The sequence below is a fragment of the Pristiophorus japonicus genome, chromosome 5 (assembly GCF_044704955.1).
Source record: "Pristiophorus japonicus isolate sPriJap1 chromosome 5, sPriJap1.hap1, whole genome shotgun sequence".
Classification (NCBI taxonomy): Eukaryota; Metazoa; Chordata; class Chondrichthyes; family Pristiophoridae; genus Pristiophorus; species Pristiophorus japonicus.
Window position 1 is genome coordinate 128,811,363 of NC_091981.1, and position 18,741 is coordinate 128,830,103.

The window sequence follows — 18,741 nt, forward strand, 5'->3', positions numbered from 1 at the left end:
GGTAGTCTGTACACAACTCCCACTAGCATTTTCTGCCCTTTGGTATTCCGCAGCTCTATCCATACAGATTCCACATCATCCAAGCTAATGCCCTTCCTTACTATTGCGTTAATCTCCTCTTTAACCAGCAACGCTACCCCACCTCCTTTTCCTTTCTGTCTATCCTTCCTGAATATTGTATACCCCTGGGTGTTGAGTTCCCAGCCTTGGTCACCCTGGACCCATGGCTCCATAATCCCAATTACATCATAACAGCTGTCTGCGCAGTTAATTCACCCACCTTATTACGAATGCTCCTCACATTGAGACACAGAGCCTTCAGGCTTGTTTTTTTAACACTCTTTGTCCTTTTAGAATTATGTTGTAATGTGGCCCTTTTTGATTTTTGCCTTTGATTTCTCTGCCCTCCACTTTTACTGATCTCCTTTCTACCTTTTGCTTCTGCCCCCATTTTACTTCCCTCTGTCGCTCTGCATAGATTCCCATCCTCCTGATAGGACACTGTCACTTTTCACTTCATACCCAATAATCCTGTTAACAATGTGCACACAATGCCCCATCTATGGTGGGGGAGTAAGGTCATGCAGTTGCGTTTGGGTAAAGGTCTTCAACTGAGGAAGGGTTGCACTTGCACTGGGGTAAGGGTCTTTAGCTGTGGGAGGCAGCACATGTGCTGGGGCAAGGGACTTCAGCTGTGGGAGGCAGCACATGTGCTGGGGTAAGTGTCTTCAGCTGACGGAGGCAGCAGTTGTGCTGATGTTAAGGACTTTGGCTGGGGGAGGTATGCACTTGCGCTGGGGTAAGGGACTTCGGTTGGAACTTGGTGGCTTTTGGGGAGATCTATCCTCTCTGGCTTCTGAAGTCAAAATGGACCGAATTACAAATTGGAAAGTCAATCAGAACTTGGGCTGAGCAGTTCCAGTTACACATTTTAGAGAAACTTCAGGGTGTGGCTTATCCTCCAAGAGGATCAATTTGCAATAGATCATGTGATAATGCAGAGCCAATCAGAGAAATGGCTGCCTTTGAGTTAGTACAAATAAACGCATTCTTATTGCAGGGGCAAAGAGGGCTGATGTGTTGTAGTAAAATAAAAACAGAGCATGCTGGAAACCTCAGCAGGTCAGGCAGCATCTGTGGAGAGAAAAACAGAGTTAACATTTCGGGTTGACGGCCTTTCATCAGAATTGCCGAATGTTCGAAAAGAGCACATTTTTAAGCACTGAAAGGGGAAGGGGAAGAACAAACAAAAGGGAAGGTCTGTGATAGGGTGGAAGGCAGGAGAGAGTAGAGAGACAAAAGGGATGATGGGCAGAATTGAAATGGTAATGATAGAGGTTAGAAAAAAGTTAATCTGGATAGGGTGTGAATGGTGATGTAATGACCAGCTGCAATTATAGACAAAGAGAGGGGGAAAAAAAGAGAAGAAAGAAGAAAAAAAGCATAAGATGGAAAAGGAGCCAAAGATGGCCAGAGGTTACGTTCTGAAATTGTTGAACTCGATGTTGAGTCCAGAAAGCTGCAAAGTGCCTAAATGAAATATGAGGTGCTGTTCCTCGAGCTTGCATTGAGCTTCATTGGAACAGTGGAGGAGTCCGAGGATGGAGATATCAGAGTGGGAGTGGAGTGGATAATTAAAGTGACAGATGACTGGAAGCTCAGGGTCACACTTACGGACTGAACAGAGGTGTTCCACAAAGCGGTCACCCAATCTACGCTTGGTCTCCCCAATGTAGAGGAGACCACATCGTGAGCAGCGAATACAGGATACTAAATTGAAAGAAGTACAAGTAAATCGCTGTTTCACCTGGAAGAAGTATTTGGGGCCCTGGATAGTGGGAAGGGAGGAGGTAAAAGGGCAGGTGTGCATCTCCTGCGCTTGCACGGGAAGGTGCTGTGGGAAGGGGAGGGGGTGACTGCGGAATGGACCAGTGTGTCACAGAGGAAACAGTCCCTTTGGAACGCTGAGAGGGGAGGGGAGGGGAAGATGCAATTGGTGGTGGGATCACGCTGGAGGTGGCGGAAATGGCGGAGGATGATCCGTTGAACGTGTAGGCTGCTGAGGTGCAAGATGTGGACAAGGGGAACCCTGTCGTGATCCTGAGAGGGAGGGGAAGGGGTGAGAGCAGAGGTGCGGGAAATAGAACAGACATGGTCGAGGGTCATGTTAACCACGGCGGAGGGGAGTCCTCGGTTGAGGAAAAAGGAGACATGTCAGAGGCACTAGTATGAAAGGTGGCGTCATCAGAGCAGATATGATGGAGACAGAGAAATGGAGAATGGAATGGAGTCCTTACAGGACGCGGGATGGGAGGAAGTGTAGTTTAGGTAGCTGTGGGGGTCAGTGGGCTTATAGTGGATACTGGTCGATAGCCTATCCCCAGAAATGGAGACACAAAAGTCAAGGAAGGGAAGGGAAAAGTCAGAGATGGACCATGTGAAGGTGAGGGAAGGGTGGAAATTGGATGCAAAGTGAATGAAATTTTCAAGTTCAAGGCGAGAACAGGAAACGGCACCGGTACTGTTATGTCTTTAATACTCTTATGAATGACTCCACAAGGTCTGGTATTGTACTTGAGCTGTTGTGACCTTAGTCCCATTTATTGTAACTCCAAAGTGAGGCACAAGCATGGTGGGCAGCCTTTTATACTGGACCCTGCACACCAATGCAGGTCTCCCACCACAGTGCCCTCTGGTGGCACACCTTATGTGACTATACAGTTAGTATACATGGTCCACATACATGACGGGTACAGTCATCAATGTATTGAAAAAAGATGTGAAGAAGGGGACCGGAGTAGGACTGGAACAAAGAATGTTCCACATATCCCATGAAAAGGCAGGCATAGTTAAAACCCATGTAGGTTCCCATAGCAACACCTTTTAATTTGGAAAAAGTGAATGGAGTTAAAGCAAAAGTTGTTCAATGTGAGAATAAGTTCAGCCAGGCGGAGGAGGGCGGTGGTGGATGGGGATTGGTTGGGCCTCTGCTCGAGGAAGAAGCGGAGCGCACTCAGGCCATCCTGGTGAGGGATGGAAGTGTAGAGGTACTGGATGTCCATGGTGAAAAGGAGACTGTTGGAGCCGGGAAACTGGAAACTGTTAAAGTGACGGAGGGCGTCGGAGGAGTCACGGATGTAGGTGGGAAGAGAGTGGATAAGGGGAGAAAAAATAGAGTCGAGATAGGAAGAAACAAGTTCAGTGGGGCAAGAACAGGCTGAGACGATGGGACCCAAAACATTAACTCTGTTTTTCTCTCCACAGGTGCTACCTGACCCGCTGAGATTTCCAGCATTCTCTGTTTTTATTTCAGATTCCAGCATCCGCAGTATTTTACTTTTGTATTTGTGTTGATGTGTTGTAGGATGGGTATTGGATTTAGAGAATGCCCCTTCATTGGGGAGGAGGAGATAAGGCAGTGGTGTCAAAGCTAGACTGTATTACACAGAAGAGAAGTCTTCAGTCATGAGATGTTCTCCGATGCCCCATTCCGCAGCCACTGAGGAGTCCTCTGAGTGCAGGTTATTGGTTTATTGTAAGAACCTAATAGGAGCAGGAGTAGGCCATACGACCCCTCGAGCCTGCTCCGCCATTTAATACGATCATGGCTGATCCGATCATGGATTCAAGTCCACTTTCCTGCCTGCTTCCCATAACCCCTTATTCCCTTATCAGTTAAGAAACTGTCTGTCTATGTCTTAAATTTATTCAATGACCCAGCTTCCACAGCTCTCTGAGGCAGTGAATTCCACAGATTTACAACCCTCTGAGAGACGAAATTCCTCCTCTCCGTTTTAAATGGGAGGCCTCTTATTCTAAGATTATGTCCCCTAGTTCTAGACTCCTCTATCAGTGGAAACATCCTCTCTGCATCCACCTTGTCATGCCCCTCATAATCTTATACGTCTCGATAAGATCACCTCTCATTCTTCTGAATTCCAATGAGTAGAGGCCCAATCTACTCAACCTTTCCTCATAAGTCAACTCACTCATCTCCGGAATCAACCTAGAGAACCTTCTCTGAACTGCCTTCAAAGTATATCCTTTCGTAAATATGGAAACCAAAACTAGACGCAGTATTCCAGGTGTGGCCTCACCAATACCCTGTATAATTGTGACAAGACTTCCTTGCTTTTATACTCCATCCCCTTTGCAACAAAGGTCAAGATTCCATTGGCCTTCCTGATCACTTGCTGTACCTGCATACTAACCTTTTGTGTTTCATGCACCAGGACACCCAGGTCCTGCTATACTGCAGCACCTTGCAATTTTTCTCCATTTAAATAATAACTTGCTCTTCGATTTTTTTTTTTCTGCCCAAGTGCATAACCTCACACTTTCCAATATTATACTCTATCTACCAAATTTCTGCCCACTCACTTAGCCTGTCTATGTCCTTTTGCAGGTTTTTTGAGTCCTCCTCACACATTGCTTTTCCTTCTATCTTTGTATCATCAGCAAACTTGGCTATATTACACTTGGTCCCTTCATCCAAGTTGTTAATATAGATTGTAAATAGTTGTGGTCCCAGCACTGATCCCTGCGGCACCCCACTAGTTACTGATTGCCAATCCGAGAATTAACTATTTATCCCGACTCTCTGTTCTCTGTTAGTTAGCCAATCCTCTATCCATGCTAATATATTACCATGAACTTTTATCTTGCGCAGTAACCTTTTATGTGGCACCTTGTCAAATGCCTTCTGAAAGTCCAAATAAACCATATCCACTGGTTCCCCTTTATCTCCCTGTTCGTTATATCCTCAAAGAATTCCAGCAAATTTGTCAAACATGACTTCCCCTATTGTGATGCTCTCCTGCATGTAGTTCTGGTATCAAAAAAAAATACCTCCTTGCCAGCAATGTCAAAATCTGTCCCTTTGTATATGGCAAAATTGCAAATGGTGCAGCAGGCTACAATTATGTGTGTCACAAGATCTGGAGCATACTGCAGATCCCCATCTTTGATAGCATGCCATTAACCTAATCTAATAGCCTCCGGCAGGAAGGCAAGATCACTGATAAGTGAATGCTGTGGAGAGCTCTGCTAATTTTTGCACAAATGATTTTCAGGGTTTCCTCCCAAACCAGACACAAGACAAAAATACGACTTGGATTTTTAAAAATGTATTATTGCAAGTATTACAGTAGTATATTTGCCATTATCTGTTTCATAGCATTTGGACACCAGCTTCAGAGGTGCAAGTAGCTTGTTAATTTGCCAACCATCTCATTGAGAAGGTGACCCTATATCTAAGCACGTTTGCAGAAACCCATTAGTTAGTACTTCCAGGAGGATTTCTCCAAACATCCCTTTTGCAAAGACTCTTAATATGAGAAGCATCGCTTTATCAGTAGAACTCTGGCAATTGTAATCCAGGTCTACAGCTGTAAGTAAATGCATTGGAACTAGCATTTTACCTTCACTATACTATGAAGAGAAATTTTATTTTATAGCAGAATGGAATGAACATGTTCACTATTCCACAAAGTTGCATTAAGAAAGTTTAGTTACAACATTTACAATCACAAAATTGATATAATATTTATAAATGCAGCTACAGATTTATATTTTCAGGCAGTGGGAGAATGAGTGGAGAGTTGGATTTCAATTATTTCATATTGTAATCCACTTGTAAAGAGGAGCTAAGCAGTTCAATACAATATTTGGTTTAGCAATACGGTTACCCAAACAGAAAACTGACTATTCCTAGAGCATACTTCTACTGATGAGAAGCTCTGATTAAATGGCTGCGGGTTTCTTCAATAGGGGGCTCTTCTCATTGATCCCAAAGAGGCGTATAGCCTTCAGGTTGCTGAAGTACACACTGGCACTATCACTGTTCACCATCAGTTGTTTACTTCTGCCATTCACCTGTCCAACAATCGGTGTATGTTCTTTGTAACGCCTGTAAAATAAGTTTCACATTCTTAATGAATCGAATCTTATACAGATCTCACTTCAACTGCCTCCACTCCTTCTCCCCCCCACCCCCCCCCCCCCCCCCCCCGCAACTGGAAATTCGCCCCGATTACACTTTGGCTCTGATCAGAATTTTAGGGCCATAATGTTTATTTAGTCCTATAAGATTCATCTGAGAAATTGAAGGCTTGCCTTTGGAGAGTGAGGTAAGGAGTCAGATATATTGTTAGTTCTAATTCCCGTTATATATTTTTCTTGTAAATTGGTTGGCAGTAAAGGTCTTCAGAAAGCTTTATGATTCATTTATCTTTATGCCTCTTTTCCCTTGCTGACAATCACTCAAAACTTACTTGTAGAAGAAACAGGCCACACCAATAACAAGAACCACCAGGCAAGCACCAAATATTAAGACACCTTGCAGTCCTGTACCACTGCTAGAACCTGCAAGTAAATTCAAAACTGAAGTCAAAGAAAATCTATTTTTGGAGAACAAGACAATAGACTCAGATAGCAGTGATCATCGTCATCATCTGAACAATGTGGCAAAGCAATTAAAAAAACAAATAGAAAGCTGGAATATTCAGCAAGAACAGTAGAGCACAAGTGTTTGGCTCTCTACAATGCAAGGTTCAGGCCATATTTGGAGTATTGCGTTCAATTTTCGTGATCATTGCACCCTCCTCATTTTTTTGTGTGTGTTAAGAAGAGCAACAAGATTGACCCTAAGGAAAACCCTGTGTGTAAAAAGGAGAGGGTTTCATCAACTTGTACAAAATGGTACAGATAGAGTAAACCCTGAATATTACATCAAATTAAGCCAGGAACAAATCTGAGGGGAAAAAAATATATGTGAAAAATAGCGTTAGCTTTAAAATAAATATAAAAATGAGCTTCTTTACTCAAACCCCGGCATTTTCCTCTGTGCATTCATTTTAATTAATCTGTGAGCACATTTACAAGCAACGGCTGTGAAATTCCAGGGGCCACAGAGGATCGAAAGCCTGAAATTGGCCTTGGGGGTGGGGGAGGGGGGCAGGAATTTGGAGGCAGAACTCACTGCACTGTCCCGCCCTCCCCCTCCTCCCCTGCATGTCAAAGATTCCACCCTTGCACTTTAAGGGAATTTAGCCCATTATGCCCTCAGTAGTTTTCAACAGAACTCATGCAAATTCTGTTGAGACATTAAAAAGGCCTAATCGATTTCTAGACAAAGGTAATTGATCCCAGAGCAGATCAACTACCTTGGACTGCAGGGGCAAAGGCTCTGCCATGAGACAAATCATTTTTTACTAAGTTCTTTTTCGGCCCAGAAGGATCAGGGCAGGTGCTGCAAAACTGCACGTGCAGGATTAAAAGGAATGCACTCTGTTGGCAGGATGTGACAAGCTGTATTCCGCAGGGATATGTACTGAGGCCATAGCTTTTTACTATGTATATTAACGACTTGGTTAAAGGAATAGAGAGCTGTATATGCAACTTTGCAGATAACACTCAGTTAGGTGACACAGTAAGTTGTGTAGATTGGAGCAGGAAGTTATAAAGGGACATAGACAGATTAAATGACTGGGCAAAACTGTGGGAGATGTGAAATCATCCACTTTGAATATAAGAAAGACAAATCAGAATATTTTCTTAATGGCAATGAATCCATTCTAGTTTGCCTGACACCAGTTGTTGGGAAAATGCTGGAATCCATTATTAAAGAAGTGGTAATAGGGCATTTAGAATTTCATAATATGATTAGGCAGAATTTTGTGAAAGAGAAATTGTGTTTAATGAAAGGGAAATTGTGTTGAACAAATTTATTAGAGTTTTCTGAGGATGTAACTAGCAGGGTAGATAAAGGGGGATCAGTGGATGTAGTATATTTGGATTTCCAATAGGCATTTGATAAGGAGTGCAATTAATTTTTTTAAAAACAGATAAGGTGCCACATAAAAGGGTGTTATGCAAGATAAGGGCTGATGGGGTTGGGGTAATATATTAGCATGGATAGAGGATTGGTTAATGGACAGTAAATGGGTCGTTTTCAGGTTTGCAGACTATAACTAGTGGGGTGCCTCAGCTATTTACAATCTATATTAATGACTTTGATGAAGGGACCAAGAGTAATGTATCCAAGTTTGCTGAAGATACAAAGCTAGGTGGGAAAGTAAGCTGTGAGGGGGACATAAAGCCTGCAAAGGGATCTAGATCGGATAAATGATTGGGCAATAAGGTAGCAGATGGAGTATAATATGGGGAAATGTGAGGTTATGCACTTTGGTGGGAAGAATAGAAAAACAGAATATTTTTAAATGGTGTGAAACTATTAAATGTTGGTGTTCAGAGAGATTTAAGTATTCTTGTATAGAAAATACAGAGAGTTAGCATGCAGGTACAGCAAGCAATTAGGAAGGCAAATGGGATGTTGGCCTTTAATGGACGCAGGTTGGAGTACAAGGAAGTCTTGCTACAATTGTACAGGGCTTTGGTGGGATCACACTTGGAGTACTATGTACAGCTTTGGTCTCCTTATCTGAGGAAGGATATACTTGCCTTAGAGGCAGGAAATTAAGGTCCACTGGATTGATTTCTGTGATAAGACGGTTGTCCTTTGATGAAAGATTGAATAGATTGGGCCTATACATTCTGGAGTTTAGAACAATAAGAGGTGATCTCATTGAAATATATAAGATTCTGAGGAGGATTGACAGGGTAGGTGCTGAGAGATTGTTTCCCCAGGCGATTCTAGAACTAGGGGGCATAGTCTCAGGATAAGAGGCCAGCCTTTTAAGATTTGAAATGAGGAGGAATTTTTTCACTGTGAATCTTTGGAATTCTCTGCCCCAAAGGACTGTGGATGCTAAATCGTTGAGTATATTCTCGTTGAGTATATTCAAGGCTGAGACAGATTGATTTTTGGACTCAAGGGATATGGAGATCAGGTGGTAAAGTGGAGTTGAGGTCGAAGATCAGCATTGATCTTATTGAAAGGCAGAAAAGGTTTGAGGGGCTGTATGGCTTCCTTCTGCTCCTAATTCTTATGTTCTTAAGTCCTTATGTTCTAGAAACTGTGGAGGAGGAAAGGGATTTGGGTATCCATGTATACAAATCACAAAAAGCTAGTGCACAGGTTCAAAATGTAATAAAAATGTTGAATGGAATGTTGGCCTGTATCTCAAGGAATTGGACTATAAAGGGGAGGAAGTTATGCTTCAGTTGTACAAAGCCTTGGTCAGACCTCATCTGGAGTATGGTGTTCAGTTTTGGGCACATACCTTAGAAATTATATAATGGTCTTTGAGGGGGTACAGTGCAGATTCACCAGAATGACACCAGGGCTTAAAGGGTTAAGTTATGAGGACAGGTTGGATAAACTTCGCTTCTATTCCCTTCGGTTTAGAAGGTTGAGGGGTGATTTAGTTGAAATGTTTCAAATAATAAAATAATTTGATTGGTAGACAGAGACAAGCTATTTCCTCTGGTGGGCAAGTCCAGAACAAGGGGGCACAATCTTAAAATTACAGCTAGGCCATTCAGGAGTGAAATCAGGAAGTACTTCATCACATAAAGGGTAATCTGGAATTCTCTCCCCTGAAAGGCTGTGGGTGCTGGGTCAATTGAAATTTTCAAGACTGACGTCGACAGATTTTTATTAGGTATGGGTCAAAGGGAGTCGAGGTATAGATCAGCCATGATCTGATTGAAAGGTAGAACAGACTCGAGGAACTGAGTACACTATTTTGTTCCTATGGGCTCAAGTTTTGGCCTTCTCTTAGAACGGCGCACCTCCGAGAGGCACGCCTATTTTGTCAAATAAAAAGTGCGCCTAATGACTACCTCCATATTCTGCGATGTTTTTCGGGCCCATTCCAGGTCGGCACAGCGCAGCAGGAGCTGCTGGGGGCGGGGCCAAGGCGTAGCACTGAAGAACTGCTGGCAGGAGGGCGGGACTAGCTCACAGCAGCACATTTAGTGCCGGCAGCCCTGTGCATACCGCTGGAGCATGTGCGCATGCGCTGTGGGACACACATTTAATTTCTTTTCCACCTTTCTCATCATGGGTGAGCTATTTTGTATTCCTTCAAAAAGAAGGTGAGCTGCCACTGAAATTCATTAATGGTGATAAAATTATACTACATCCCTCTCATGATTTGTACCTTCAATTTTCCAGACATTTATAAACTTTTTAAATTCCCTACTCATGTCTCAGAAAATAATATTACCATAATAATTCATAGCAATTTCATAGTCTGGCTGGCTCTCCCTCCCGGTGCTTTGCACGCCGCCCCTATCCCCTGGCCGAATGGCCAAACTCATCTCCGCAGCTCGGAGCCTGCTGCTGCTGAGCTGTACTGCTCTCACCTCACGCCACCTCTATCCCCTGGCCGAACGGCCGAACTCGTAAACAGCTCGGAGCCTGCTGCTGCTGAGCTGTACTGCTCTCACCTCACGCCACCTCTATCCCCTGGCCGAACGGCCGAACTCGTAAACAGCTCGGTGCCTGCTGCTGCTGATTCAGACAGGTACGAAAATGTAATTTACTTTTTATTTGATTAATTTATTATTTATTATTCATGATGGCTCTTTATTTGTAGGTGAAGTGTTAAATGCTTGTAAAATTCCCTAACTGCACTCTAACTTCCCTTCCCTCTCCCCGCCGCCCCCCACCCCATCTCTTGTTCCTTGCGCCTAATTTATAAAGTGTAAGCAAGGTTTTTCTGAGCGTACAAAAATCTACACTTACTCCATTCCAAGTTAGTTTGGACTAAGTTTTCACTGCCTAAACTTGCAAAACAGGCGTAAGTGGCTGGACACGCCTCCTTTTGAAAAAAAAATTGTTCTAAAATGAAACTATTCTAACTCACTAGAATTGGAGCAAACTAAATGCTGAAAATTGCTATTTCTAAGATGCTCCATTTTAAACTAATTGCTCCAAAAAAAATAGGAGCAACTCGAGCCGAAACTTGAGTCCATTATGTTCCTATTCACCAAAGTGAAAGAAATGGAAATTTAGATCTTAATGGCATAATATTTAGAGGTCAGTTTATTTAATGCATTTTTTAAATAGTAAAAATGCTACAATATTAATTAACCATTTGTATTTATTACTTAAAGGAGCCCGGTCACTCAAAAAGAAGTGCTTACCTTTAATTGATACTAGAGTACTAGCAACAGCTAAACTGGTATTATCCCTCAATGTAATATTCACACAATAGATGCCGGATTCATTGAAGCGTCTGCGAAGGGTCAGATAGCATGTGTCAGCAGTCTCAACAAGGTCACAGATCATGCTTTGCGGCACCATGCATGAACTATCCGCAATCACAGTGCACACATCAGTAGGTATACTGCAAGGCACAAAAGATTCACAAAAGCCACACTTTAATTGAAATATCAAGGCAGGTGTGCAATTATTAAAAGAAAAACAGAAATTTCTGAGAAAACACATCATGATCTAAAAAAAGAAAATATGTGAAAAGATTACATAATTACTGCACCTATCTTTATGATAAAGTTTCTTGTCTGTTGTGTACATGGTGTATGTTGTCTACCTAATGGCTGTTGAGCCATCAGTTTTTCTCATTGGTTAAGTGCATAAATCTCTGGGCTGGATTTGGGGTTTTTGTGATTTTTGTGGTGTTAATGGTGTTAATCACGGCAGGGCAATAAAGATACCACCTGAAAATAGTTTGCGCCATCGATTGCAAGATTCGGCAAAAATTTAAGATTGAGGAGTGTTGGCGTTAACTCAGGCATTGCACAATGCACTTTGTACGCCTGAGCCGAAACTCGCGGTTGTAAATGAGGTGGCCATTTTGCGCATGCACAGACTTTTTTTCCGGGCACAAACGCTAATTCAGGGCACGGCAGCTTCCTGCGTGCATGCGCATATGAACCGCTCCACTTCAGCCATTTCTGCAGAGATGGAGGGGCAGGAGGGAAATCAGCATGCCAGACGCTTCTCAAATGAGGCCACTGAGGCATTGGTGTACTCTGTTGAGATGAGGTGATCCTCACTCCATGTTGCTGGGGAAGCCAGACCGCTGCCACCAATCTTTAAAAGGCTGTGGAAGCAGATTGCCCAGGAGGTCTCTGTAGCAGACACTGCCCAGAATTGGGACACAATGTCGGAAAAAGTTTAACAACCTTACCAGAATCGTCATGGTGAATACCATTCATATTTACATATGCCTCCTATCCTTCCATCATGAATTGCAGACACGTTGTAAAGTCTTTCATGCATATGCATATGCATATCTTGGCTGAGGGATAATGACACACTACCTTTAATTGAAGCCTCCCCTCCCGGCTATACCTTCCACCATTTGCCCCGCCCAGACTGCCGTAGTGGCGGTATAGCTCTCATCACAAAATCATACCTTGGTCTGTCCCCCAACTCCCCCGACACTTTCTCATCCTTTGAATATCTTGCCTTATTCCACCCCTCTCACCTCTCATTCAAAATTCTCGTTCTCTACGGCCCACCCAAGTATAATAAAAATGTTATCACAGAGATATCCTCACTGCTTTCCTCCCTCAGCGTATGCACTGAGTGACTTCTCACCTCGGTGATTCAATCTCTATCTTAATTCATCATGCTCTCCCCTCTGAGTTCATTACCCTCTTGTCTTTCCTTAATCTCTCCCTCCATGTAAATTCTTCACCCCATATTAACGGCCACCCCCTTGACCTTGCAATCTCTCGTGGCCTTGCTATTCCAACCGTGTCAATTAAAGATAAGCCATCTCTGACCATTTCCTTGTATCGCTCTCGACCCTCATCCCCCTTCCCCAATCTAAAACTACTTCCTTCTGCATCCGCCCCTGGAAAGAACTCTCTCCAAACTCTCTTAGAACTGCACTTATCAACTCAAAACTGTCCAACCTTTGGCCCTCTTTTAACAATACTATTTCTGCAGCCACTGATCTGCTCAACCACACCCTCACCATCAGCTTTGATGCCCTAGTTCCTATTTAAAAGATTACTCTCTCCCATGCTGGCCATTCCCCCTGGTACAGCCCTCATCTTCACTCCCTCAAGTCAAAAGGGCGCAGACTTGAATGGATGTGGCGGACAACTGGTTTAGCCATTCACTGCCAGATCTGGCTCAAACACGTAAAACATTATCGGTTCCTACTCTTGTCTACAAAAACTGCTCACTATTCCAGGATCATTCTGGATTTCAAAAATAACCCCAATACTACTATTCTCTACTGTTAACCATCTCCTTAAACCCCCTCTCCCCTGTCTCCAACATCCCCAGCATTGAGGCACTGACCACGCTCAACCAGCTCCGTTGGGCAGGCCACATTGTTCGCATGCCTGACACAAGATTCCCAAAGCAAGCGCTCTACTCGGAACTCCTACACGGCAGGCGGGCCCAAGGTGGGCAGAGGAAACGTTTCAAGGACACCCTCAAAGCCTCCTTGATAAAGTGCAACATCCTCACCGACACCTGGGAGTCCCTGGCCAAAGACCGCCCTTGGTGGAAGAAGTGCATCCGGAAGGGTGCTGAGCACCTCGAGTCCAGTTGCCGAGAGCATGCAGAAGCCAAGCGCAGGCAGCAGAAGGAGTGTGCGGCAAACCAGTCCCACCCACTTCAACAACTATCTGTCCCACCTGTGACAGTGACTAATTCCCGTATTGGACTGTTCAGTCACCTAAGAATTCATTTTTGGAGTGGAAGCAAGTCTTCCTTGATTTTGAGGGACTGCCTATGATGGTCTACTGTGGCATTGCAGCCATTGCTGTTTACAACAATAAAGTGGGAACAAGTCACATGACGGGCTTCCTAAAATTATCAGCCATCTTAGAGCCTGTGTGTTTGTGAGGTCGTACCAAAAACACAATTACCAGGATAGACTGAGAATTAGCCTTTTTACTCCAGAAAAGCATAGACCGGGGAAATTTGCCACTTAACTGTGTCCATGTGGATACACAATGTGAGTTAAATAAGTTATGGAAAATCAGGGGACATGGAGGTTAGATGTCAGGTGGCTTTTCTTTTAACAATGGATCATCGACCTTTGGAACATGTTGCTAGCTCTGTTGATATTTAGAAAATCATAATACAGTCAGGCAGAGTCATCATGGTTTCATGAAAGGGAAATCATGTTTGACAAATTTGCTGGAGTTCTTTGAGGATGTAACGAGCAGGGTGGATAAAGGAGAACCTGGTAGATGTTATGTATTTGGACTTCCAGAAGGCATTCGATAAGGTGCCACTTAAAAGGTTACTGCACAAGATAGGAGCTCACAAAGTTAGAGGTAATATATGGATAGAGGATTGGCTAACTAACAGAATACAGAGAATTGGGATAAATGGGTCATTTTCAGGTTGGCAAACTGTAACTAGTAGGATGCCACAGATGCTGGGGCCTCAACTATTTACAATCTATATTAATGACTTGGATGAAGGGACTGAGTGTTACGTAGCCAAATTTGCAGATGGTACAAAGATAGGTGGGAAAGCAAGTTGTGTGGAGGACGCAAAGAATCTGCAAAGAGATATAGGTAGGCTAAGTGGGAAAAAATGTGGCAGATGGAGTATAATGTGGGAAAATGTGATGTTTCCCTTTGTGGGGAAATCTCAAACTTGGGGGCATAGTTTCAGAATAAACTGCCACTATTTAAAACTGAGATGAGGAGGAACTTCTTCTCTCAGAGGGTTGTGAATCTTTAAAATTCTCTACCCCAGAGAGCTGTGGAGGCTGGGTCATTAAATATATTTAGACTGATTTTTGAATGATAAGGGAGTCCAGGGTTATGGGGAGCGGACAGGGAAGTGGAGTTGAGGCTAAGATCAGATCAGCCATGATCTTATTGAATGGCGGAGTAGGCTCAAGGGGCTAGATGGTCTGCTCCTACTCCTATTTCTTATATTCTTATTTCTCCACCACACTCACCTCCAACAACAAATGTGAGGAGCTCATGGACTTCTTTGTCTCAAAGATTGAGACCATCCGATCAGCTGCCTCTGCGAGTTCCCTTCTTTCACCTAGCCCACTGAACCAAACTTCATCTGACGCTCCCACCTGCCCTAGCCCTAAACTCGCATCGTTCTCTACTTTCTCTTTGATCTCTCCTCTTAATCTCTCCAAGCTCATCATCCATGAGACCCACTTCCTGCTCCCTTGACCCTATTCCCACTAAACTGCTGACCACCCAACTTCCTTTCTTGGCTCCCATGTTAACCGACATTGTTAGCGGTTCTCTCTCCTCAGGTACTGTTCCCCTCTCCTTCAAATCTGCTGTCATCACCCCTCTCCTTAAAAAAACCTTTGACCCCACTTTGCTTGCTAACTATCACCCCATCTCCAACCTCCCTTTCCTGTCCAAAGTACTTGAACGTGTTGTTGCCTCTTAAATCAGTGACCACCTTTCCATGAATTCAATGTTTGAATCCCTTCAACTGGTTTTCGTCCTGCCACAATACCGAAATGGCTCCCATCAAAGTTAAAATGACATCTTTGTGAGTGTGACAAAGGTAAGCTATCCCTCCTCGTCCTTCTGGACTGCCTGCAGCCTTTGACACAGTTGACCACTAGGTGGGAATGCACTCACCTGGTTCCATTCTTATCTATCTAATCGTAGCCAGAAAATCTCCTGCAATGGCTTCTCTTCCCACTCCCACATCACTACCTCTGGTGTCCCCCAAGGATCTGTCCTTGGCCCTCTCTTATTTCTCATCTATGTGCTGCCCCTTGGCGATATCATCTGAAAACATGGAGTCAGTTTCCACATGTAGGCTGACAACGCCCAGCTCTACTTCTCCACCACTTCTCTCGATCCCTGCTTGGTATCTAAATTGTCAGATTGCTTGTCCAACATCCAGTTGAGCAGAAATTTTCTCCAATTAAATATTGGGAAGACCGAAGCCATTATCTTTGGTCCCCGCCACAAATTACGTTCCCTAACCATTGACTCCAACCCTCTCCCTAGCATCAATCTGAGGGTGAACAAGACTGTTCGCAACTTAGGTGTCATATTTGACCCTGAAATGAGTTTCCAGCCACATATCCGTGACATAACTAAAACCTTCTTTTTCCACCTCCATAACATTCCCCGCCTCCACCCCTGCCTCAACTCTTCTGCTGCTGAAACCCTCATTAATGCCTTTGTTACCTCAAGACTTGACTATTCCAACTCACTCCTGGCTGGTCTCCCACATTCTACACTACATAAACTTGAGGTCATCCAAAACTCAGCTGCCCATGTCCTAACTCGTACCAAGTCACGATCATCCATCACCCCTGTGCTTTCTGACCTACATTGGCTCCCGGTTAAACAAAGCCTCAATTTCAAAATTCTCATCCTTGTTTACAAATCACTCCATGGCCTTGTCCCTTCCTATCGCTAATCTTTTTCAGCCTTACGACCCCACAAGATGTCTGCGCTCCTCAAATTCTGCTCTCTTGAACATCCCTCATTATAACTGGCCGCGGCGCCGTGCCATTGGTGGCCGTGCCTTCAGCTGTTTAGGCCCTAAGCTCTGGAACTCCCTCCCTAAACCTCTCTGCCTCTCTTTCCTTCTTTAAGACGCTTCTTAAAACCTACCTCTTTAACCAAGCATTTGGTCATCTGCATTAATTTCTTCTTTTGTTGCTCGGTGTCAAATTTATCTGTTTTGTCTTGTATTACTGCTGTTGAAGCGCCTTGGGATGTTTTACTACCGTTGTGTATGCAATAACTGTTAGACTGAGTACTGTTTAACTCTAAGAGATATGACCTTGGCTCTGCTTTATTAAGGCCCAAAGTGACTAATATACAAAATGGCTGGCCTTTTATACTTGGGCTAAACACACGTGCGTGCAGCCCAATGGCCTCCAACAGTGACCCCATCTGGTTTGCCCCATGTGGCGGACTCAGGGTTGCGGGACTCGGGGCAGCATTTCTGCCTTTAGAAGTATCCTGCGCTTGCCGGTTTAGAGTCCTGGGTCAGTATTCGCCTGGAGTCGCTGGCCGAAACCATGTAGGCCTGGCTCACTTGAATTGCTTTCTGCAAGGTGACCGTGATGTCAGCCGAGAGCAATTTGTGTAGAAGGCCTTCGTGGCCGATTCCGATGGTCGCCAAAATCACACGGTGCAGCTAGTCTTCTTAAGTGTGCAGCATACTTGGCAATTTCTTGGCCCTCAGGTCGCCGGTAAGTGTAGAACCGCCTGGCTGTGAGGATGCTTTCTTTCGGTTTTAGTTGTTCCCGTATGATTGTTACAAGTTGCTCATAGCTCTTGGTGGTTGTCTTCTCCAGGGCTAGTAAGTCCCTGACGAGACCATAGATGGTGGGCCCACAACTGCTAACCAGGATGGCCCTGCGTTTGTTCGGTCGTGTAGCCGGTGTGTCCCCGTCCAGGTCATTGGCTATAAAGAAGTGTTCCAATCTTTCCACAAAAGCATCCCAATCTTCCTCCTCTGTAAATTGCTGAAAGTTGCTGAGGTTAGACATGTTGAGTGTGTAGTTCGTGACCTCGTATTCCCGTCGCCAGTTGTTGTGTATGTAGGCACCTTTAGTAATGACTCCACGAGGCAGGGTATGATACTTAAACTGTATAGACCTGTAGTCCTTTATTTGCAGCTCCTGAGAGACGACAACAAGCTGTGAGTTCCCTTTTATACTGGGTTACCTGCCGTGTGCAGGCAACCCCTAGGTCTCCAGCAGCAGCACCCTCTGGTGTACCGGTAAGGTGTGTACAGTATAAGGGTACATTCAATGTGGCATAACAGTATTACAGACATCACACAGTAGAGGCATGCATACACAACAGCAGGCACTTTCCGCTTTAGACAAACTTTTTGAAGCATACGCGACTGGTTGAAGTTTACCCGACTCATTAGCTTGTTGGAGTACGCAACCAATTCCATATGACGAAGCATCACAGGTCAATACTAAACATTTATATGGGTCATAATGTATCAGCAGCTTGTTAGAGCAAAGCTCTGTCTTGAAATGCATCCCACACCCAGTTGTCGCCTTTTCTTAGCAGCATGTGCAGTGGTTCTAATAAGGTGCTCAATTTAGGTAGGAAGTTACCGAAGTAGTTGAGTAGACCCAGGAACGAACGCAGCTCTGTCACATTCTGCAGCTTGGGTGCATTCTTGATGGCCTTGGTTTTCACGTCCGTGGGCCTGATGCCGTCAGCAGCAATTTTCCTCTCCAGGAATTCGACCTCTGGTGCCATGAAGACGCACTTCGAGCCTTTCAGTCTGAGTCCCACTTTGTCCAGACGATGTAGAACCTTTTCCAGGTTGTTCAGATGTTCCTCGGAGTCACAACCTGTGATCAGGATGTCATCTTGGAACAGACTTCAGTAGACTCTCCATGTTCCTCTGAAATATTGCTGCAGCCGAGCGAATTCCAAAAGAGCACCTGTGATAAATAAACAGTCCTTTATGCGTGTTAATGCACGTAAGTCTCTTCGACATCTCGACCAGCTCCTGTGTCATGTAGGCCGATGTCAAGTCCAGTTTGGTGAACGACTTCCCCCCGGCTAGTGTTGCAAACAAGTCATCAGCCTTCGGTAACGGAGACTGATCCTGTTTTGAAACCCTGTTGATCGTAGCCTTGTAGTCTCCACAGATTCTGACTGCCATCACTTTTCAGCACGGGAACAATGGGGCTGGCCCATTCATTAAATTCAACCGGTGATATGATTCCTTCACGCTGGAGTCTGTCCAGTTCGATTTCAACCTTCTCTCTCATCATATACATAACTGCCCGAGCTTTATGATGCATCCAAGTCCACGTGGATCTGCACCTTGGCTCCCGTGAAGTTGCCGATGCCTGGTTCGAACAGTGAGGGGGACTTGCTCAGTACTTGGGCACATGTATCTTTCTC

At 44.3% G+C, this 18,741-nt stretch overlaps 1 protein-coding gene across 2 annotated transcripts in view; it reads right to left on the reverse strand.

The window, feature by feature from the left end:
* Positions 1 to 5,141: 5,141 nt before the first annotated feature.
* Positions 5,142 to 18,741, reverse strand: part of gpnmb (glycoprotein (transmembrane) nmb) — a 116,822-nt gene continuing 103,222 nt past the window's right edge. Inside the window, exons 9-11 of one of the 2 annotated variants that reach the window (XM_070879949.1) lie at positions 11,053 to 11,144; positions 6,273 to 6,363; positions 5,142 to 5,908 (exon numbers count right to left, since the gene is read on the reverse strand). In XM_070879949.1, the coding sequence (XP_070736050.1) occupies positions 5,743 to 5,908; positions 6,273 to 6,363; positions 11,053 to 11,144 (349 nt within the window). In that variant the 3' untranslated portion in view covers positions 5,142 to 5,742. Of the gene's footprint in view, positions 5,909 to 6,272; positions 6,364 to 11,052; positions 11,256 to 18,741 lie in introns of both variants that reach the window. The other variant, XM_070879948.1, reaches the window with a different exon arrangement.